The 17808-nt window shown below is 42.5% G+C and overlaps 1 protein-coding gene across 4 annotated transcripts; it reads right to left on the bottom strand.

Annotated features, from left to right (window-relative positions):
- Positions 1-1574: 1574 nt before the first annotated feature.
- On the bottom strand, positions 1575-17750 carry smarca4a (SWI/SNF related BAF chromatin remodeling complex subunit ATPase 4a). 4 transcript variants are annotated; one of them, XM_013270166.3, is made up of 34 exons: positions 17534-17750; positions 15624-15886; positions 15234-15366; positions 14166-14615; positions 11679-11777; positions 11332-11587; positions 10067-10193; positions 9743-9916; positions 9442-9615; positions 9136-9306; positions 8993-9043; positions 8751-8881; positions 8531-8594; positions 8341-8453; positions 8088-8235; positions 7791-7954; positions 7616-7682; positions 7428-7538; positions 7087-7329; positions 6894-7007; positions 6673-6780; positions 6496-6582; positions 6317-6363; positions 6069-6235; positions 5818-5981; positions 5457-5723; positions 4801-4878; positions 4489-4707; positions 3865-4127; positions 3665-3770; positions 3432-3533; positions 3210-3342; positions 2975-3114; positions 1575-2268 (listed from the first exon to the last, which is right to left on the bottom strand). In XM_013270166.3, the coding sequence occupies exons 2-34, from the start codon at positions 15843-15845 to the stop codon at positions 2236-2238; spliced, it is 4926 nt and encodes a 1641-aa protein (XP_013125620.1). In that variant the 5' UTR covers positions 15846-15886; positions 17534-17750; the 3' UTR covers positions 1575-2235. The 4 variants fall into 4 exon arrangements, with proteins under 4 accessions (XP_013125620.1, XP_013125621.1, XP_025762538.1 ...); XM_013270167.3 differs by lacking the exon at positions 17534-17750 and adding an exon at positions 17066-17084; XM_025906753.1 differs by lacking the exon at positions 17534-17750 and having other exon boundaries at positions 5496-5723; positions 15624-15845.
- Positions 17751-17808: the final 58 nt, after the last annotated feature.

Here is a 17808-nt window from a genome sequence, read left to right as displayed (position 1 = left end):
ACTTAATAAGGTACTTACTGCCATATTGTTTTAGTTGCTATAATAACTCTAAAATCGTCAGGAAAGCTTATTCTGTTTCTGCAAATCATGTTTCTAGCGACGCCTTGTTCTCTGGATACAACTGAAGGTCTTTGTTATGTGGTTCAGGGAAAATTTTCTTTGTGTAACAATTTCATTTTATAAAGAAAGAAAGTAACGAACTCTTAAGCTTGATGCTAATTGTAATTGTAGACTTTGTATGGTGAGAAATTTGTAAGTAAGTAAAATTTATTTATATAGCACATTTCACAGATAAAAATCACAAAGTGCTTCACAATAAAATCTGAAATACAAATAAAAAAAATATAAAACAGTGAAAAAATTCATTAAAAGCTCGTTTGTATAAAAATGTCTTCAGCTGCTTTTTAAAGGAGTCATTGGAGTCTAGACAGCGTAAAGACAACGGCAGGGAGATCCACAGCCTTGGTGCCAGTGCCTGAAAAGCCCGATCCCCACGTGTTTTAAACCTAGTGGGACCAACAGTAACCTCTGACCTGACGACCTAAGTGCTCGGGATGAAGCATGAGGTTTCAACAGGTCAGAGATATACTGGGGAGCTTCACCGTGCAGAGCTCTAAAAGTTACAACTAAAATTTTAAAATGAACTAAAATTTATTGGCAACCAATGAAAAAAAGCCAAAACTGGAGTAATGTGTGACCTCTTGTTTGTGCCAGTTAAAAGTCTTGCTGCAGCATTCTGTACAGACTGAAGGCGATCCAGAGCTGATTTGTTGAGACAAGTAAAAAGACCGTTACAATAATCCAAACGAGAAGAGATAAAAGCATGACTCATCATCTCAAGTTCTGCCTGTGACACCAGTCTGAGTTTAGAAATGTTTCTTAGATGATAAAAACAGTTCCGGACCAGTTGTTTAGAGTGTTTCTCAAGAGACATTGAACTGTTAAATATAACACCTAAGTTTCTGAGACTCGACCGAAACGAAGGGTCTAAAAAACTGATATGCTGCTTAATTTCTGAGAGCATTTGATCAGGTGCAATAATCAAGGTTTCTGTTTTATCTGCATTTAACTGGAGGAAATTGTCATTTAACCATTGGGGGAGATTTCAAACTGTGCCCACAGAGACAGTCTCTATAGGGTCCCTGAGTTCTGTGCTGCACCGCAGGTTAACATTGTTTTGTAAGAATGACAAAAAGTCACAATAAACCTTTTATTCTATATGTTGCTGAATGATGTAAGGCACATTTTTAATGCAACACTGGCAAGATAAATATTCCGGGTAATCACGAGCACTGACAGGAAGTAGAAAACTAATAAAGGCTGATGTGCTGTATGATACCATCTTAAGTATTATATGTTATATGGTTTTGTTTTTTTGCCAACAGTAATTGATATAACACACAGGCTGCAGGAAGAGGAGCTGACACTGAATTAAACATTTTAATTCCTGAAAATATTTTCAGAAAATAACTCAACAATTTGACAATAACTTTGACTCAGAGGAAGCCAGGCTTGATAACAACACTTGGTTGTAGGCTAAGTGTGTATTTGAAACAGTGACGACAACAACAATGAATAATTATGAGATGCCTTTATTGTACTTTTTTTGGAATCCAGTGCCACAGACACGAGAAAATGGTCCAATCCCTCCCTCCCCAATACAAACAGCCTGACAGGAAGGGTCTGCAGGGGGGAGGGTGTACCGTGATCCCGCTTGTAGTCTTAAATTAAACACAGATAATAATGAAGACACATCCAGGTGCATTTCAACAGACACGCACGACATGCATTCAAAAAGGGATTTTAAAGAACGCAGCGAGTCCTGGTTCACACGTACGCTTTTGTCCCAAAAAGTAAAAGACGACAAAATTAATACCACTTAAAAAACAGTTTGCTGTCTTTATGGCCCACCGTCAGTCTATAATAATTCAGGCTCTGTCATTTTCCCCACTTACAGGAAAGAGAAAAAAAAAAAAGGCAAAGAGACACTACTATTCATAATGGGAAAATGGTTTAAATATGGAAGTGGATGGTCCATAACTTTCATATTTTAGTTTTTTTATTATGTTTTTTTAATTAATGGTATGCTTTAATGAGAATACAGTTGTCTCACTAAAAATCAGCTCATCTAGGTAAAACTAGGCCTGTCCACTCAATCTGCAGTATCTAAGTAAAATATATAAAGTCCAGTCAAGGGCTCAGTGGGTCGTTGGTCCAATCAGGAGGCAGATCACTTCAGTCTTCCTCGCTGCCACTGGCTGAACGCTCCTGAAAGAAAGGGAAAGGAAACAAAGATTTACTTTTACTATTCAACAATGCCTCGCGCTGGAGGCTACACAAGCACAGAGTGCCCATCAAAAGTACCACAAAACACGAGTGGCGTGGAAATGATCCCAGCTCAGACCTAGAATAGAATGACTGGGTTGTTGTGAACTGTCTGAAAGGAATCCCCATTACCAACACAACAGACAAAAGATGTGGCAATCACCATGGTGATCAATGTATCTGACTTTGTATATAAAGTTAGTAAAATGAACAAGAAAACATTATTTCCCATCTAAAAATGTATGATTATGAGAAGCTGTTAGAGAACAGCTGCTCAATTGTAGCAAGAATTTGAATCATGGTTAATTTGGCTGCATTTTATAATCCAGATTATAGCTTTAAAAACAAATCTTGTGTAAGGCAATTTTTTAAAACTGAAATTCAAATGTAAAATATATTCATGAAAACAAAGCCCCTGTGTCAAATACTTTAGTGTCACACAAAGGGATTTGTTTTAATGATTTAAAACAGGAAAACATCTGAGCGAGTGAATGCAGAACCGTTCTTCTGCTCATTCTTTCCAAAAGGTTCTAAAGGGAACTCAAAGCTCTGTCGCTGTGACTGGAAAATCTGTCATTTAAATACATTAACATGAATGCAGAAGCATCAAGCTTTGTTGCTCGTGTGTGTTCTTCAGTTCTCCTCTCACCTCTTCCTGTTCCTCCTCGCTGTCGTCGTCGCTTACCACAGGTTTAGCCCGGGCTCCGCGGCCCCGCCGCCGTTGTCCTTTCCCTCCTCTCTCCCCCTTCTCTTTCCGGCCCAGTTTAATCTTCACCTTCACTGAACGACCTGATGAGGGATCAAAGATTGCAAACAAAATAACGTTGAGTGAGCCTCACCGCCCGCTGATGCTATAAAAGCTACCGTGCCTCTACGATACTCACATTCAGACTCCGAGCCTTCATCTACCTCCTCCTCTTCCTCCTCGCTTTCTTCTCCCTCGCTTTCATCCTCCTTCTCGATCTTCTGTCTCACGCTGGTGAAGACGGACTGGAGCACAATGGAGTCCTCGTAGATCTTATAGAGATAGAAACAAAGTTAGCTTCTAAAGTAATGAGATGAATATATGAAACACTGGTGAGCGTGTGCTGCTTAGCATCACTCACCAAAGAGCCCTCCAGGTTGAAAGTCTGTGCGTTCTGACACAGCAGCATCACATCCTTCTCCAGGTCGTTCAGGCTGCGGTATTTGTGGCTGCGGATCCGCTCCTGATGCAGGGAGAGAGAAACAACAGGCAGCAGTCAGATATGCAGGATTTAATAAGTTGGAATCTAAAAAACAAAAACATATTCATATATAAAAATTGGTAACCATTGATGAGGTCGCTTTTGATCCTCACCTTGATCTTTCTGAAGTCCACCGGTTTGCGGATGAGCTCGTAATACTCAGGCAGCTCTTTGCGAGAGGGGAGCTGGATGAAGACTTCGCTCAGTTGTCGGCCATTGCTGCAAAGACGAGGAGACAAGTTAGTGAAAAACGCAATCTAAATTTTCACACCTTCTGCTAATCCTGCGCTCTTCAGAAGAGCGGTCTCCTCACCCGTCCTTGTATTTGATGACAGCATCAACAATCTTCTTCATCTTCTTAGTGAGAGATGGAGGGTTCGGAGAGAGCTTCTCAGCAGGTGGGCGACCCCGTTTCTTTGCTTTCTTTCCATCCTCGTCCTTGTCCCGCCCGCGGCCGCTGCTGGAGCTGGGTGTGGCCGGGCCGCCGTCGTGGTCACGGTCTCTCTTGCGCTTTCTGGTCGTCTTCTTGTGACGCACTTCCTCTTCAATGTCCTCTAGATTGCCTTCTTCTATGGCCTGTTCAAAGAGAAATACAGTTAAAAACTCATTTAATAGGAACACGGTAGGTCGTGAGGTCCATGAGTTACAGGAGCGACTCTTTTACGAAAGCCAGAACTGGCATTTTTAAAACCCGGCAACGAGAGAAACCAACAGTAAGCCATAGACCGTAGCCTCAATGTGCTCCATTGTTGTGTACTGTTTGTGTCGCATACAAATGACATCACAGACTTTCAGAGGCAATGCTATAACAACCCCACGCACATTAGGTGGAACTCTATTGTAATGGAAAACAACCGAAACTGAGTAGAGTCGAGGCTGAACTAGTGGGAAAAGACCTAATATTGATTAAGCTGTCAGTAGTTGGGACTCATCCCACCTTGAGCCACTGCTTCTCTGTGAGCGAGTCGCTGTAGTCCACCTCCTTGCGCTGGCGAGACCCTCTGCCAAACATCTTCTCCTCCTCCTCCTCGCAGGTTAGCCTCTCAACCTCAGCGTCGTCTTTCAAAATCCAGCCGGGCAGGTCGTCCTCCTCCATCAGACGGGGTTTCCTCTTAGGGTTACGGGCCTCCTCGCGGCGTCTGTCTAGATCCATACGCTGAAATGAAAAACAAAACAAAAAACAGTGTGATTAGAGTCAGATTTAAAATTTTTAAAAGTGTCTAATAACTGAAATGAAACCAAGACGAACCATGAACTGTTCAAACTCCTCTTCGCTCCTGGCGATCATCTGATTGACGGTCTCATCATCAGGCACTTCGTCTTCCTCCTGCAGATAAATGAGACGGGCTGAATGAGCGATGGCTGACAGCAGATTTGTGGCACCTCAGAGCCAAGTCTCTGAACTAATGACTCTCAAACACAAATGGAAAGCCAAGCATCAAATATGATTTACTAGCAATTCATTGAACATTACTATGCTTTACGTAGACACTGTAAATATCACTTGCAGTTACAGGATGCATTAGATGACTAATGCTGTGCAAATGGAACTGATACTAAAAGTAAAGGTAAACAAATCCTTAACTTTGCATGAAAGAGTTTAAAGCCAAAAAGAGGGGGAAAGGAGAAAAAATAAAAAGGGGAAAAGCTTTAATGTTAGAGTGAAGGATAAAGTATCATATTAACCATCAAAGGTTTGTGCAGAAGCAGAAATACATAGGGGAGAAAGGGAGAAGTCTGGATTGATGAAAGCTCACAAATCCTGAGAAAAGAGGGGAAATAAGGAAAAGAGACAGAAAGAGGAGAGGGGGGGGGGAAGGGAGGGGGGAGAATGAAGAGGTGGGGCAGCGCACAGGCGGACGTGGGCGGGTGGGCGATGTGGGAACAGGTTCAGATCACACCCACCCACGCCCCCCTAGTGCGGCAGCCTCCTCGAGCCCCGACCTCGTCCTGCTCCTCGTGCTCCAGAATAGCCTGTAAGAAGGCCCGACGTTCATAGCCTGAAGACTTCTGGTCGAACATGCCGGCCTGGATGACCTTCTGGTCCACGTTCAGCTTGTACTTGGCTGCTGCCAGGATCTTTTCCTCCACGCTGTTGACGGTGCAGAGGCGCAGCACGCGCACCTCGTTTTGCTGACCGATACGGTGGGCTCTATCCTGGGCCTGCAAGTCCTGTAGGGAGCGCGCACAGACAGTTTAGGTGGAATCGCTGTGCAGAAAGCAAACAACAGGCCACTTCCTGAACTTCTTTGTGCACATAAAGTACCTGGTGCGGGTTCCAGTCACTGTCAAAAATGATGACAGTATCAGCAGATTGCAGGTTCAGGCCCAGACCTCCAGCCCTGGTGCTGAGCAAGAACACAAAGTACTCAGAGGCGGGGTCGTTGAACGTCTTCAGCAGCATGCCACGATCCTCTGCTTTGGTGGTACCTAAGAAAAAAAATCACGTCAGCTTTGTTAGAGGCTCCCGGTAATTCAATATGACTCCCTATTAGTTAACAGCCAAAAGGTTCTCACCATCCAGACGCAGGTACTTGAAATTGCGGTACGCAAAATAGTCCTCCATGATGGTCATGAGTGAGGTCATTTGACAGAAGAGCAGCACTTTGTGGTTGGTGGCCCTCAGCTTGGGCAGGATACGATCCAGCAGCTCAAACTTTCCAGAGGCACGATACAGGTCAGGGCTGGACAGGGAAAAGGGGAATATGAGTGACACTGACCGAGCACCTAACGTTTATCCACAGACAGTTTTTAGCTTTACGTACCCTGTGATGATTCCACCAGAATAACCGAGATGCTCCGAGAAGGACTCCTGTAAAAGCAAACAAGTAAAAATGATTAATATCATGTTTTTTTGTATTTCAGCTTTCAAACATCTGTTCTATTGTCTTTTAAAAAGATTTACTGGTATCATGATTTTAATGGTGGTGTTTGTGTCTGGTACCTCAATGTGCTGGAACATGAAGGGGTGATTGCAAATCTTCCTCAGCTGCATGATAGTGTTCATCAGGGTCTTCGTGCCACCTTTACCCTGGAAAATCAAGAGGATAAATTAGGCGTCTTTTATTTCAAACTTTCTTTAAATGACCACAAAAGAAATGAGTTTGAGACATCAGCTTACCTTCTTGTCTTTTTCTGAACCGTCTGTGAGCAAGACTCCCTTGGCCTGCATGTGTCTGTACAGAACCCTCTGCAGAGCTGACATGTCGCACTTTATGACATACTCCACCTGTAGAACAACAACAAGGGGAAATCTCAGCAGGGCAACTACATTTTTTGACTTTTTCTGAGCAGAAATATTTCAGTGCTGAATATGTTTCGGCAGAAGTTGTGCACACTGACCTTCTCTGGCAGCTGCGCCTCGACTTCTTTCTTGAGTCGCCGCAGCAAGAAAGGTCGGAGCACCTTGTGTAAACGTCGAATGATCAGGATGGTCTCTTCTTCATTTAGGTCAACCTTGAAACGTGAGAGAACAACGCTGATTAGAAAGTCTCCACAACTATTTCCAACAATACCGACCAGACTGTAAACGCACCTTCTCTCCAGTCATGGCGAACGGGGCGTTGAACCACTGTTCGAAGGTGCTGCAGCTCTTGAAGATCGTGGGCAGCAGGAAATTGAGCAGGGCCCAGAGCTCGGGGAGCTTGTTCTGCAGCGGAGTTCCTGTGAGCAGCAAACGTCGTGGCGCCAAGTAGTGTGTGTTCAAGACTTGGGTCAGCTTACAGTGATGGTTCTTCATACGATGGCCTTCATCCACAATCATGTACTTCCAGCGGATCTTTGTGAAGAAGATATGGCATTTATTAAGCGTGTTTTTGACTACCGTTTAAAAAACAAGATTTAGATCTGGAAAAAGACGTGACAGGACTGTCTTACCTTTGCTAACACCTGCTTATCCTTAATAATGTACTCATATGTGGTCAGCAGCACGTTGAACTTTCCGCTACGTAAAATTGGAACGAATGAACGTCGAGCAGCTGGAGACCCCTGAAACATAAACAGATATTATTAAGTAAACAGAATAACTGAATTAAAAGTGTTTTTGCCATGTTGCCATCACTGACCTTGTAGGAAACCTTCACAACAGACGGTGCCCACTTATCAAACTCATACACCCAGTTTGATAAAGTTCTGTAAACAAAAGAACAGCTTTGAGGAACAGCAGCTTTTTCTACGTGTATTTGTCATTTTTAAGCCGATGCTTTTGAAAGGGAAGCGAGGAGACACGTTCACACTTACGAGAGAGGTACGATGATGAGGAAGGGCCCATTGATGCGCTTGTACTCCATGAGGTAAGTGATGAGGGCGATGGTCTGGATCGTTTTGCCTAGACCCATCTCATCAGCCAGGATGCCATTCAAGTTGTTGTTGTAAAGTGACACCAGCCACTCCAGACCTTTGATCTGAACAGCAAATGGTTGAGTAAGCTTCAGTTTACTCAGATTATCCAACATTTATTTATATAAATCCACCATTAAAATCTAATTTAACAATGCTAATGTTATGCTGCTCTTTTCTGTGTCGTGATGGGCTAACCTGGTATTGCTTGAGCTGCCCATTGACCAGCAGTGAGGACTGTTTATCCACTTTCTCAGTGACAGCATGAGCCACTGCATAGTAGGACTGCAGGCCGCGGTTGAAACTTGCATTGCCGTACTCGTCGTCTACATCCTGCTTGGCGTGTCTGATGGAAGCACAAAAGACATGATTCATGTAAATTTCATAATATAATAATTAAACCAACCAGTTATAAACAGAGGATAATTATAAAGTACAACAATTGTCTTACTCGATGATGTGCAGGACATCCACTTCTGATACATCTTCACTGTCGGGGTCGGGGATCTTCTTCTTCTCTTCTGTTGCAGCTGAAGACGTCTGAGGCTGGGCGTCGTCCTCCTCCTGACGATACAAAACAAAACGGGATGTCAGAAAGCTGCTCCACCACCACAAACACAATCTGAAGCTGCATTACGTACCTCCTCCTCCTCTTCCTCCTCTGAACCGCTGCCTTCACTGTCGGAGCGTGGCGCTACTTCGTATCTGAGAAGGAACACAAGGATAGAAAAAGAGATAAGTCAGTGCCTTGTCGTTTTGCTGGAGGATGTTAGATCTGAGAGAAACACAGCTTTTGCACAGATATTCCAGACACTGAATTTAAATCATTTCTACAGAAATCAAGACAGACTTGACGCTTACCCTGGGTTCATTTCAAGCCAGGCTTCCAGCTGCCCAGCCTTGGGTGCTTCCACACCGGTCAGGATCTTTCCACTGTCTACATGGATGACCTTGACTGGTAGGTCACTCATTTGACTAGTCTCATCTAAAGGCTGGGAGAGGAAATTAGGAAAACCAAAACAACAACAAAAAATACGCATTAAAAATGGGCATGATCTCTATGGTAGAGTTCCCTTAAAGTAATTTTACTGTTTGACACTCACCTCTCCGTCAGGTCCCAGAGCAGGAGCAGCTCCCTCCGGAGCCTCGGGCTTCTGAAAGCATCAAATAACTTTAGTTTTTCACTTTTTTTTTTTCTTTATGTGGATGAAATTTTACATTACTCTTCTAAATTTAATTCATGTACCTTCTTTTTCTTCTTCTTCTTTTTCTTCTCTTTGAGTGCTTGTGCAGCCTTGTGTGCGCGCACCAACTCAGTGAGGTTGGCCACGTACTCGTCTGTCTGCTGTAGCAGGTACGCCAGACGCTTGTCTTTCTTCTGGTCGATAAGTTTACGATAACCTTCTTCATCTTCAGCCTGGGAGGAGATTCGCAGAAAGGTCAGACCATTTTGTGAGACAAATAAACGTCAAACATAATTCCTATCATTCATTTCAGAGACTGTGCTCCTTCCAGCAGATACAGACTCATTTTGACAGACTGAGAGTCTCACCATCAGCCTCCGCATTCTCTCCTTCTCAATGCGTTCATTCTCTTTCTTCTGCTCGCGCTCAGTGTTGGCATGATAGGTGGCGACAGCTTTGGTGGCCTTCTGGATCTTTGCTGTGATGGAGCGGTGATACTCCTTAAAGTCCTTGGCATGCTGCAGGATGCTGTTGAGGTATTCCTTTAAAACACAAATGCTTAAATTAGACTCTTTACATTAACTACACCTCATCATATTTGTTTTAACAAATATCACGATATAAAACATCCAATTAGATGCCTTAAGATCATTTAGAAATTGTCTGTACCTGGTGTTTCTGGCGCCGTTTGCGCTCTTGTTCAATCTTCTGCTGTTTCTCCAGCTTCTCAGTGATACGAGCCTCACGTAGAGACTGCCGTTTGCTGCGTTTGTAGGCCTTAGCATTAAGGGCAGTTTCCAAAGCAGTGTCACGACGCATGCAAACAACAACCTCCTGGCGCAGCTACAAGCACAGAAAAGGAAGACAATATAAGTTTTTCACTGGGAAAAGTAAAGAAGAGATGCCGATAACAAGAAAGCTGATTAAATATGCAGAGTTCGGCTGTCTGTATTATAAACACATTTGCAGGTAGCAGCAGATACAATTATCTACCTGTCTCTGGAAGTTAAGCAGCCTGAGGGCCTTGAGCTCGATGGTGGCTTTGGTGCGTAGATCACCAGCTAGAGAGCCAGGCAGGTTCTCCAGCTCCTGTATACGGTGAGAAATACGAGCCTGAAGCCTGAAAATTTAAAAAAAATAGAAATATTACAAAGATTAAAGTTGAAACCATTATTTTTCTCCCTCCATACAAAAGTAGAAGAACCCCAACAGTGATGGATTACTGTGTGTCATCAGTTCAGGCATTTGAACTCTTTACTAGAAAATTAATTACAAGCTAATTTCCTATTCAAACTGGAGAAAAATGTCTTGTTTCGCAGATTTTTTTTTTAAATCTTACTATAATGCCGATACTTTTATACTGTCAATTACATCCCGACCAGTCCAGAATTTTTTAAGGCCAACGCCAATATTTAGTGATATTTCGATATCTAGGCTGATATTCTTTTTCCTTCACACTCACCAAACATACATTTATTATATATAGTTGTTTATTTACTAGTTCATGCTCTGCTAGGAGCAGCTGGTTGTTGTGTTTGTGGCATTCTGAATGTGTTTCCAAAAAGGAAGTTGCAGAGTGCCCTCTGGTGGACAAAGTATGCAACATCAACACTCGTGACATCAGCGAAGAGCGTTTCTCTCTCATCTCTTGTTTTTAACTTTTAACATTTTTAATTATCAGCCAGCATAAATGCAGATACGGATAGATGGGTTAGTCAGTTTGGTGATGAATCAATCGGGCTCTACCGTCAATTATTCTTTTTTGCTTAACTATGTAACTTAATGTCTTGATGCATTCTCAATCATCCAGGAAAGTAAATCTCCAAAAGTTGAATCTGTTCATCTGGATGTAGCGTTTTGTGGGAGAAACGTTTCGTCACTCATCCAAGTGACTTCTTCAGTCTCAGCTGAAGCTGCACGTAACTTAATGGTCACGTGCAGCTTCTAAGGTTGTGGGATAAAATTCTCAATAAGATGCTTAAGACTGCAACTACAGAATCTTTTGTTTTAAATAGAATTAAGACACAAACCAATTTGAATAACAGCAGTTATGAATTTCAAAATTAAGTAGAAAACAAAGATATGGAAATAGAATTATAAATTATAAAGTGATGTTTTATTATTTATACTTAACTTTTTTGGTCATATTAGACGGAGCAGGAAATGAGCTCCTGACAATTTTCATCATGTTCAAGGACAAAATATTTGCTGTGTTACTCAGTATTTTTTGCCATTCCACGTCGTTTCCCTTTCCTCACCTGTACTCTCTCTCCTGGAGGATCTCCACCGGATCGAGCCCACGAGGTTTTTGGATGGGGGTTATGCGATTCTGCTTCTGGTGTAGCATCATGGGAGGGGGCTGTGCAGGCTGTCCTGGCGACTGTGTCTGAGGGGGCATAACAGGGGAGGCTGCTGGAGGCACTGAGGGAGGAGCAGGAGAAGGTCGGCCTGTGGGTTGGGGTGGAATTAACTTCTGGGGAGGGTTGGAAGGGGCAGCAGCGTTCACCATTGGTCCTAAAAAGAGATACATTTAGAAAAGATTATTTTTAATTGTAGGTACAAACAAAACACACATGTGTGAAGTTGGTGCTTAACCTGTGTTTACCTTCAGGCCATGATTTGGGAGGTCCATTAGTAGGCTGGCCTTGCATACCTGGAGGAACTCCTGCAGGTCCAGGAGGAGCTATATTGGGACCTACCATGCCTAGAACCAAAACCAATATTATTAATCATATTAATCCATTTTTTGACATAATTTGTAAATGCTGAACATTGTGCAATCTCTCCTGCCCTCTAGATAGAGGCATTATTATTATCTAGGGATTAAGAGCAGGGTTATTATAGTTCTGTATTTTTTTATTAGGTTTGATTTTTACTTCGTTTCAACTTTGTTTTTAATCCTGTTTAGTTTCAGTTAGTTTCCACAGTGAATTTGCTCATTTCAGTTTAGTTTTTATTGTTTTTAAAAATATTTAGTTTTCATTTACTTTCAGTGTTAATTTTAAAGTTTGATAATTATTTGTTTATTTATGGCATATGTCATGAGCAAGATTTGAGAAAATCAGTACAGATATTAAAATATAACCAGAACTTTTTGAAAGCAGTTCACAGGGTTGTAGACATCAAACCCTCATCAGGAAGTCTGTGATAATGACTTCTTACCAAATTAACAAATACCCAAACTAAGGATATTTCCTCTATAATTGTATTTTAGTTACTTTCCAAGTTCACAAAAACGTTGTTTTTTTGGTTTTGTTTTTTACCCCAAAGGTCAGTAATTGGCGGCACCAGTGTACACAGCCTGCCATCTCCTGCTGTCAGCTTTGTACCTATCCTGTTTCTGACACGTGTAACAAGAAATGCCAACACTCTCCTGGTGTATGATCGCTGACTGCTGCGTGATCTCCGTTTCTCTGCCAATCCTTTTCTGAAGTCTTAGCTGGAATTATGCCCAGATATGACAGGGTTTTAATCATAGGAGTCCTAAATATCCATGTCTACTGTCCTTCTGGCCCTCTGGTAAAAGATTTTCTAAAACTTATTGATTTAAGGACAGACATTTGTTTAAAACTCTTAAAGATGTCGAAGAAGCAAGCTCCTTTAAGCAATTACTTTGGTGTTCCTCCACCTCCAAAGAAATGTCAGAAGGAGTCTGAACCGCAAAAGAAGCGCGTATTCTCGGAAAAGTGGTTGCAGGAGGTGAGCTGGCTTCAAAGAAATGATGAACGCACAGAGATGTGGTGCAGAATATGCCGTGAAAATCCCACTCTAGCGGACAAAAACACTGCCTTTTATATGTACGCAAACGCGCGTTGCAACTTCTTATCTGGTGCGCGTCTTTTATTTTGACAGCGAATGCGCACCTGCGGACAACTTATGTGCACCCGTGTAAATAACAATGTTCTCCCGGGTGTGTTGTTGGTTTTCCCTCGATTTCTGAGTCGATAAGCGCCTTTGTTACTGGGACCAGTAATTTTAAGAAAGGCCCACGTTAGAACCCATGAGAAATGCAAGAAATGCATTATTGCTCAGTCTGCAATATCTTTCCCAGAACAAACACCAATTGCAAAGAACATACTAAAAATAAACCTGAAAAACCTGTTTAGAACAGCGTACTATGTTGCAAAGAGTGAACTATCATTGGCAAAATTTAGCAGTCTTTGCAAACTTCAAAAAAAAAAAAAATGGCCTAGATCTTGGTTCCACTTATCTCTCACCCGTGACTTCAGTGCAAATTTCAAATTCAGGATCTGACACAGACTGATTCATGTTCTACACAGTTCTTACAAGGTCATAGAAATTTCTGTTCAATTAGAAACAAGTATTTGAGTTGATGATTGTAATTTTTATAAAATGTTGTAATTTGTGTTTCAACAATTTTTTGATTAATGTTTTGTTTCCGTTACAATATTAAACTTTAATGTATAATATTGTAACGGAAACAAAACAGGAACATCAATCAAAAAATTGCTCTCTTTTTTATTCGGGCTACTTAAATTTATTTTGGGCTACCACAAACTGAAGAGTCCCTGCCCGAAGGGCTACCAGGGATTTTGAAATTTTGCGAGCCTTGCATTTTAAGAGTTTATTCTATATTTTGACATACAATACTTCTAACTCCATATATTCTCTCAAGTTCGCTAAGGTCCATGGACCAGTTTCCCCTGGCTGTCCCTAAAACCCGGCTGAAAACCAGGGGCGACCGAGCCTTTTACGCTATCGCCCCCAACTTTTGTAATACTCTCCCGGCCCATGTTAGCATGGCTCCTTCATTACCTGTTTTTAAAACACATCTTACAACTCATCTTTACTATTTGGCTCTTATCACAGAACAAAAGTGGCATGTTCTAACCTTGTATTTATTATTATTACTATTGTTGTTGCTGCTGATTTGTTGTGCGGTGATTTGTGTGTAATGTTTTGGTGCTTTGTCTTTAAAAAGTGCTTTATAAATAATTTGGATTGGATAGTTTAGTTTTAGTTAACTATAATAACCTTGATCATGATCAAACGTTCATATTTTCCTTTAACTTACAATAAACAAAAAATGAACATAAAAAACCCCCCAAAAAACCCCAAACCTCTAACTCACCATGTTGTCTATTGTAATTTGCTGGAGCTGGTCCCGGCCCAGCACCCGGGCCACCTCCAGGCCCTGTAGAAGGTGGCATATTAGGCATTGGCTGTTGCTGCATCCCTGGCATGGGCCTCTTTCCCTGCACAGCCATCTGCAGGTGCTCTGGTAGAGGCTGACTGCGTGCCAGCATCTTGTAGGCCATAATCTGTGCCCTGAGTTGGTGTAGCTGGTTCTGGTTGAAGGGAGTGGGTCCACCTGCACCACCCGCTACAACAGGGGGCCCCCCTGGCCCTTGGGGACCACCACGATTCGGTTGACCCATACCCTGATTTGAGTCTCCACTGCCCTCCATAGGGCCTGCTCCCGGGCCAGGTGGGCCTCCAGGCATCATGGGACCAGAAGGAGGGCCGTTGGCTGGGACGGGACTAGGTGCGTGCTCCGAGCCTCCTAATGGAGAGGGGTAACCTGCAGACAGAACAGAAGCACAATGGGTATGGCAAAAATTTATTTCTTAAGTGTTAAAGAAGGTTTTATGTAATTTAAAAAAAACAAACAAGAAAAACATGTTGAATAAGGATAATAAGAGAACCAGGTGTCTGTAACTCCATGTACTATAGATAAACTCTAACACTGCTGTGGTGTCTTCTATATTCCTCCCTCTGAACAACCTCTGTTGCTTGCTGACTGTGGTTTTGTAGATGCAGCTGCTTTTGTTGTTGTCTGAAAGGGGAAGCCCCTGAACCCCGCCCCTCCTGTCACCCTGCCCAGTGCTGTCTGCCACTGCTGCTACATGAACAGCAACACAAGAGGAGAAACCGGCTGGATGGGTTTCCACATGCACAGTGTACACCAGCACAACTGCATTACTGGTTTCTTTTGCAAAGAGCCTTTCAGGGCCAGAAGTAAGTTGTATGAGTTCAATTTTTCTTCACTCAGTGTGCATTAACTCAAGTTAGAAGAGGATTGAAGATGCAGACTTTACCGCAAACGTATCAACATGACACAATGCTGTTAGTTTAGGTTTCACCTTTCTAGTCCTGACACACGTTACCATGAAGCACTTTTCTGTGTGACACAACATACCTTGGGAATGTTGGTCCATTGGGCTCGGAGGGGGTCCCATCCCACTGTGTCCCCCTGGTCTCATGCCCAAGCCCTTCATCTGGCCATAGCGAGGGTCGTCGGGCATTCCCTTCTCATGCATGGCTTCCATTGGCTGCATAAATGAAACCGAATAATCATAAATGAAACAAACACTGAAGTTTGTGCAGTGTGACACTGGAACACACTGCACAAAACAATTAACAGGAAAGACACGTAAAGTATGTAAAGTACAGAAATGATTCCACAACCACTTGCTTTATCTAATGATAAACATTACTGTGTTTAAGCTATTCAAAATAATCACATGCATGTTTTAACAACAAAAAGATTGTGTTATTTGACAAAATGCCTTTTTTTTTTTTATTTTACTTTATGCATCTGGTGCATGTTGTCCTGAGGATATCCTGAGGGTCCCTGTGGAGGATGGGGGTGTCCAGATCCTGGAGGTCCTGGGCTAGGCCCCATCATGCTGTGGGCCGAGCCTGGTGAGGGACCTGGACTTGGCCCCATCATGCCTCCTGGAGATGGCCCTGGGCCTGGGGAGGGACCAGGGCGAGGTGTCCCTCCCATAGGGGGGTCAGGAGTGGACATCTCTCAGGGGGAACTGGGAATGTGTGGCTGCAGGAAGTACCCTTAAAACAACCATTACAACAAGAATTAAAAAAAGACATGTATACATGTTTCTCTAGTTATATAACGAAAGGTGTTTCACCCTAAAGAAGTAAATTCTAGACACTAGAAAAAAATACAACAAAATTGCTGTGTTTAAACAAAAATTAAGTAACAGAAAATTTAAATGGAAATCTTCGGTACTTTTTTCAAAAAAAAGAAAAAAGAAAAAGGAAGAAGATGAAGAAACTCTATAACATTTTTAAAAGTTAAAAATTGCTCCTGTTATGGCCTGAAATCAAATGTCAAAATGTTTTACAAATGCTCATTTCATCTGACCAATAATCCAAACTCTGAAGATTTTAAACCAGCGCTGGTGAGACAAGAATAAATGAGCAATTCATTTCATTTTGCTTGCTGACTGACTTAAATGAATAACTGGTTATCTGAATTGTTACATCTTTACATCTGATCACAGTCTCACATGTTTCACGTTGCTCTGTGTTAAGACAATAGTATATTTATAAAGCCGTTCAATAATGGATGCTTCACTGCAGATGTAAAATGACTATTAAAATAAAAGTGATGCTGTCACTGTTTTTTTCCCCCCCAAATGTGCCATTTGGTGAAGTACACAAGTCGTAGTGTGCTTAGTACTGTTAAACATGAACTACAGACAGCTGACTAATGTTTTTGTGCCGTTACAGCATTTAAATGTCCACTCCTGATGTCCTGCTTAAGTGTACAGATGGGCAGCTGCTGACAGGAACTAGATAATTCATATACTTTATGCTGAATATCTGACTTTTAAAGGTCAAGTGTGTCACACAAGAGATTTAACTTTGTCTGGAATTTTTTTAAAGACACAATTAGTTAACTTGAACATCACTTCGTGGAAGAAAACTGTTACGAGACACCTCTATCGAACAGGCCCTATTATGACACAAATAAACCCTTTGGTTAAAACAAAAAAACAAAAAAACCAGAGTCTCTCTTAAATGAACGGGAGAACAGCATAATAATAAAAACTTTGCCAAAGTCCAGTTGTCCAATGTTTACATTTATAAGCTAATAACAGTTGGGCTAGCTATTGTTGGCTAACGTTAGCCAGGCCTAGCAGAATTTAAAGTTTACGTTACATTATGTGTGTTAACTTTAACTCTCTCCTTCTCGTAATGCAACACAGTTCTAGTGATATTCACCGAGTTGCTGGTTCCGTCTGGAAATAACACTAAAATAATAGTATTTCTACAAGGAACACAACCCGGATTTAAGACTTGTCGGCTGGCTCGCTAGCGAGCTAGTTCAGTTAGCCTAGCCGGCCATGCTCTCCGAGGCCAATTAGGGCAATAAAAGACGTGTTGTTTTGCGAGATAGTAGCCGAGATGCGGCGACATGTGAAAGGTTAGAGCATCCCTTCATCTACCAAGCTGATTGATCCAACGCGCCTCCCGTACCCCTGGCTCAGCGCTCTGCTCTTAGCACATTTCCAAAAACAATTTTCATTCATTACACACTGTCGCGCCACAGCAGCGGCACGGTAATGTCGGTCTCCTTTTCTCTAACGAAGAGGGAAAAACCCCCCACGAAAGCTCAACAATCCTCTAACAGCAGCGTGAAACGTACACAAAACTTCCTTACTGCCCAAAGAAAAACTAAAGCGGACTTACACAAGTGGTGGAAGTTGATGTTTGAAGTGTCGCCGGTTGCAAAGTCTCTCCGTTTTCCTCCTAGCCAGAAACAAAGAGCGACCTACCCAGTTGGTTTTTTTCCTTCACCCCCCCCTCTCTCTCGGCAGATTGTATCGCGGAGACCGGCCTGTGCGGCTCTACAGCGCCGCCTCTGCGCAGGCTCCTCGCTCACTTCCCGCATGCTCAGTGCAGCCTCTGAGATACAAGCAGGCACGAAGGCCCTAGAAGCCGGCATGGGGGATGGGTGAACGAGG

This window comes from Oreochromis niloticus, linkage group LG4 (assembly GCF_001858045.2).
Source record: "Oreochromis niloticus isolate F11D_XX linkage group LG4, O_niloticus_UMD_NMBU, whole genome shotgun sequence".
Lineage (NCBI taxonomy): Eukaryota > Metazoa > Chordata > Actinopteri > Cichliformes > Cichlidae > Oreochromis > Oreochromis niloticus.
This window is presented reverse-complemented; position numbering and strand designations above follow the sequence as displayed.

What these genes read in the sequence shown, in the direction of transcription:
- smarca4a (XM_013270166.3), bottom strand. Translation starts at nt 15,845, where the DNA reads ATGTCCACTCCTGACCCCCCTATGGGAGGGACACCTCGCCCTGGTCCC. An exon ending in AGAAGAAGAAGAAAAAGAAG is followed by an intron (nt 9,044 to 9,135) that starts GTACATGAATTA and finishes TGATGCTTTCAG; the next exon opens with AAGCCCGAGGCTCCGGAGGG. An exon ending in AGGAGTTTGAACAGTTCATG is followed by an intron (nt 4,708 to 4,800) that starts GTTCGTCTTGGT and finishes TTTTCATTTCAG; the next exon opens with CGTATGGATCTAGACAGACG.